Source organism: Pinus tabuliformis, chromosome 1_2 (assembly GCF_031772625.1).
Source record: "Pinus tabuliformis cultivar Carrire ecotype Pingquan chromosome 1_2, CPIR1, whole genome shotgun sequence".
In the NCBI taxonomy this organism is placed as follows: Eukaryota; Viridiplantae; Streptophyta; class Pinopsida; order Pinales; family Pinaceae; genus Pinus; species Pinus tabuliformis.
In genome coordinates, this window is record NC_142298.1 from 1,048,916,186 (window position 1) to 1,048,919,446 (window position 3,261).

At 44.2% G+C, this 3,261-nt stretch overlaps 1 protein-coding gene across 1 annotated transcript; it reads right to left on the reverse strand.

Moving 5' to 3' along the window:
• Nucleotides 1–211: 211 nt before the first annotated feature.
• LOC149209727 (uncharacterized) lies at nt 212–1,741 on the reverse strand. Its single transcript, XM_089398723.1, has one exon. It carries the CDS (start codon nt 1,739–1,741, stop codon nt 212–214), a length of 1,530 nt encoding a protein of 509 aa, XP_089254849.1.
• Between the last annotated feature and the right edge of the window lie 1,520 nt (nt 1,742–3,261).

Consider the following 3,261-nt stretch of genomic DNA (forward strand, 5'->3'; position numbering starts at 1 on the left):
CCTTTTATTTTTTCTTCTGGAAAAATCATTATATATTTCAATAATAAGCAATTTTTACATAAGGGTTTGTTATATACAGAGTATCTTCAAATGCTGTTTGTTGCATTACCACGCAGGGTATGCTATCAGTTCATTGCATTAAGCTGTTCATTCTAACAAAAAACCAAAATAACAGTATGTTTCTGTGGAAAGCTGTCAACAATAAATATATTTAGTGTGCTATTTGCTGATCCAGAGTTGGGTATCCTGGATCTATATATGGCCGGTGGTAAAATTTTTGCTCCTGTTGATCAATGATCTCTGTAATCTCCCATAGTCCTCTGTCCATCAGCGCTGCCTCCTTGGAAAGTTTGTCGGCACCCTTATTGTGTTCCCTGTATATATGAGAGATAGAAATATGGTTAAATGCTGCTTTTAGATCGAGTGCTTCTTGTAGTATAGTGCTGAGTGAGTGCATGTGACAATTAGCTGTGCCATTAATCCAATTAATAATGATCTGTGAATCTCCAAAAATATTGATGCTAATGCAATGGTGCCTCAATGCAAAGTGTAGAAGGTGGCGAAGTGTAATCAGTTCAGCAAAGTTGTTTGTTCCGACCCCCAGGCCAACCTTAATTTTGTAATGGTGATTTTCTGTAACATGGAGTATGAAACCTCCTCCACAGCTCTGTTGGTTTGCAGCGCCGTCGAAATATGCCCAAGGCATGCTTGGGTCGATGGCAGGAGGCGGAACGGGATGTCGAGATGGCGGAGGGGTAGGGTCGGGAAGTTCCCTCAGGGCAGCTACAATACTAGCCTCGAGCAAGGGCCAGTGAATAGGCTTGTCATAAAAAATGGCGCAATTCCTTGATTTCCAAATAGCCCAGTTAACAATGATGGGAAGGTTTATCGATTTCGTCCCTCTATTTTTCTTTTCCCATTCATTCCATGCGCTTAAGATATCCTGTCCCCCCCAATCTCCTGCGTAATTTGTGTGCGCCTTGAGATTTCGCCACAGGTCTATGGTTGCACGACATCTCAGGAATGTGTGTTCTATCGATTCCGAGGCTTCCTTGCAGAGCACGCACCAAGTGGGTCCGTGAATAGCTCTTTTCATAAGCTGATCACCAGTGGGAACTTTGTTCCTTAGTATGCACCAACTGAATAACTTTGATCGAGGGGAGGCGGAATATTTCCATATGTTCTGCCACCAGTTTGCAATTTCTTCAGGCTTCCGGTGCTCGATGAGATGTATATAACCATCCTCGGGTGTATATACACCGTGATCTGCTCGATGCCAAACAAGTTCATCCGGGCCCTCCGAGATGCGAATGTGAGCTTCCACTAATGCATCTCTGTATTCATCCCATACGGTGTGCCATCTTCTCGGGATATTTAATTGGATTGCCGATTTCCATGCTTGATGGAATAAGTCTGATTGTGCTGGGTCTGCAATCTGCGAAATAACCTTTATGTTTCGAGTTGAGAGAAATGCAATTAGATCTTGTGGGAGTGTATGTCTGCCTCCACTTCCGGACCAGGGATCAAGTCCAATTCTTGCACTGTTACCGTCTCTGATGCGCCATACTAGGTTGTCCCTGATGAGGGGTAAGGAGTGTAGAAGGGCCTTCCAAATCGAGGATATACCTGCTTTGTTCCATGTAGGCAATCTTACCCAATCGCTGATGCTGAGAGGCCAGATATATTTGTGGAAAGCAATATTTGTCCAAAGACTGTGGGTAGTCAGAAGAGCCCATCCCATTTTTCCAGCCAGAGCTTTTGCAAATATCGGGAGTTCCTTCAGCCCCCATCCTCCCCATTTCTTAGGCAAGGCAATCTTGTTCTATCCGATCCATGCGAAAATTCGTTTGTCTTGGTTCCCAGCCCATAGGTATCGATTGCACAATTGTTGTAGTTTAGCCAATATGTTTCGGGGTATCCATGCCAGAGCCATCCAGAATACAGGGGTGGCTTCTAGAACAGCTTTTATCAAGATTAGTCTCCCAACCCTGGAGAGATATCTGTGACTCCAGCAGGTTATCCTTTTTTCTATCTTCGACACAAGCCATACCCAATCAACGATCTTCTGACATGTCGGTTTGAGCCAGTATCCCAGGTATTTGAGCCCTCTATCCAGAGGCTGTGGGTTATAGGGAAAAGCCGTTCTAGCAACATGTGATTCATTTACAGAGGTGCCAACCATAGTGATAGAAGATTTTGATCTGTTCACTTCCATACCCGTTGCCCTTGAGAACAGGTCAAGGATGCGAGAGAATGAGGTTGTGTCCTGAATGCTTCCATCCAATAAAATTAAGACATCGTCCACAAATAAGAGATGAGTGAGGAAACAGATGTCTGATATTTTAAGGCCTCGGATAGATCCCTCCCTGTTAGCAGAAATCAGGAGCCTACTGAGCGCTTCTATTACCAAGAGAAAGAGCAATGGCGAGAGTGGGCAGCCCTGACGAAGCCCTCTTTCAGAGTGAAAGAAGTGAGGGGCAGATCCATTGATCAGAATACTGAAGGTAGGGGAGGTGATGCAAGCCATAATCCAATTGATTAAGGATAGAGGGAAGCCAGTATGGATGAGGATCATTTTGATATACAACCAGCTTGCTCGATCAAATGCCTTGGAAAGATCTATTTTCAGCAGGATACATTTGAGGTGTTTGGTCCAGATGGAGTGGATTGCTTCTTGTGCTGATCCTATGGCTTCATGAATTTGTCTATTCTCCAGAAAAGCAAATTGTTGTGGAGAGATATGTCTGGAAAGAATGGGCTTAATCCTGTTAGCAATGATCTTAGAGATGATCTTATAAAGCACATTGCAGAGGGATATGGGGCGAAAATCATCGAAGGAGGATGGATTGTCAGATTTTGGGATGAGGGCAATAAATGTAGAGTTAATGGCATGATAGATACTTCCGGAGATCCTACTCTCCTCAACAACTTTAAGAATGTCTCCTCCCAGAAGTTCAAAGAATGCAGAGTAGAACTCTATAGTCCATCCATCCGGTCCAGGGCTCTTTTCCTTCTTGAACCATTTTATGGTGCTTTCCAATTCTGCCATGGTGACAGGAGCTTCCAGGTCCTCTAAATCATCTTCCTCTACAAATCTGGGAAATTTGGTGGCCACATTGATGATTTCCGCCAGATTTGTGCCCACAGGGATCTTGTATAGGTTTCTGAAGTGTGAGGTACCCAGATTAGATAACTTGTTGAATGTATCTGCCTGGCCTCCCTCAGGGAGGGGGAGGTTCCAAATGGTATTTGCCACTTTCC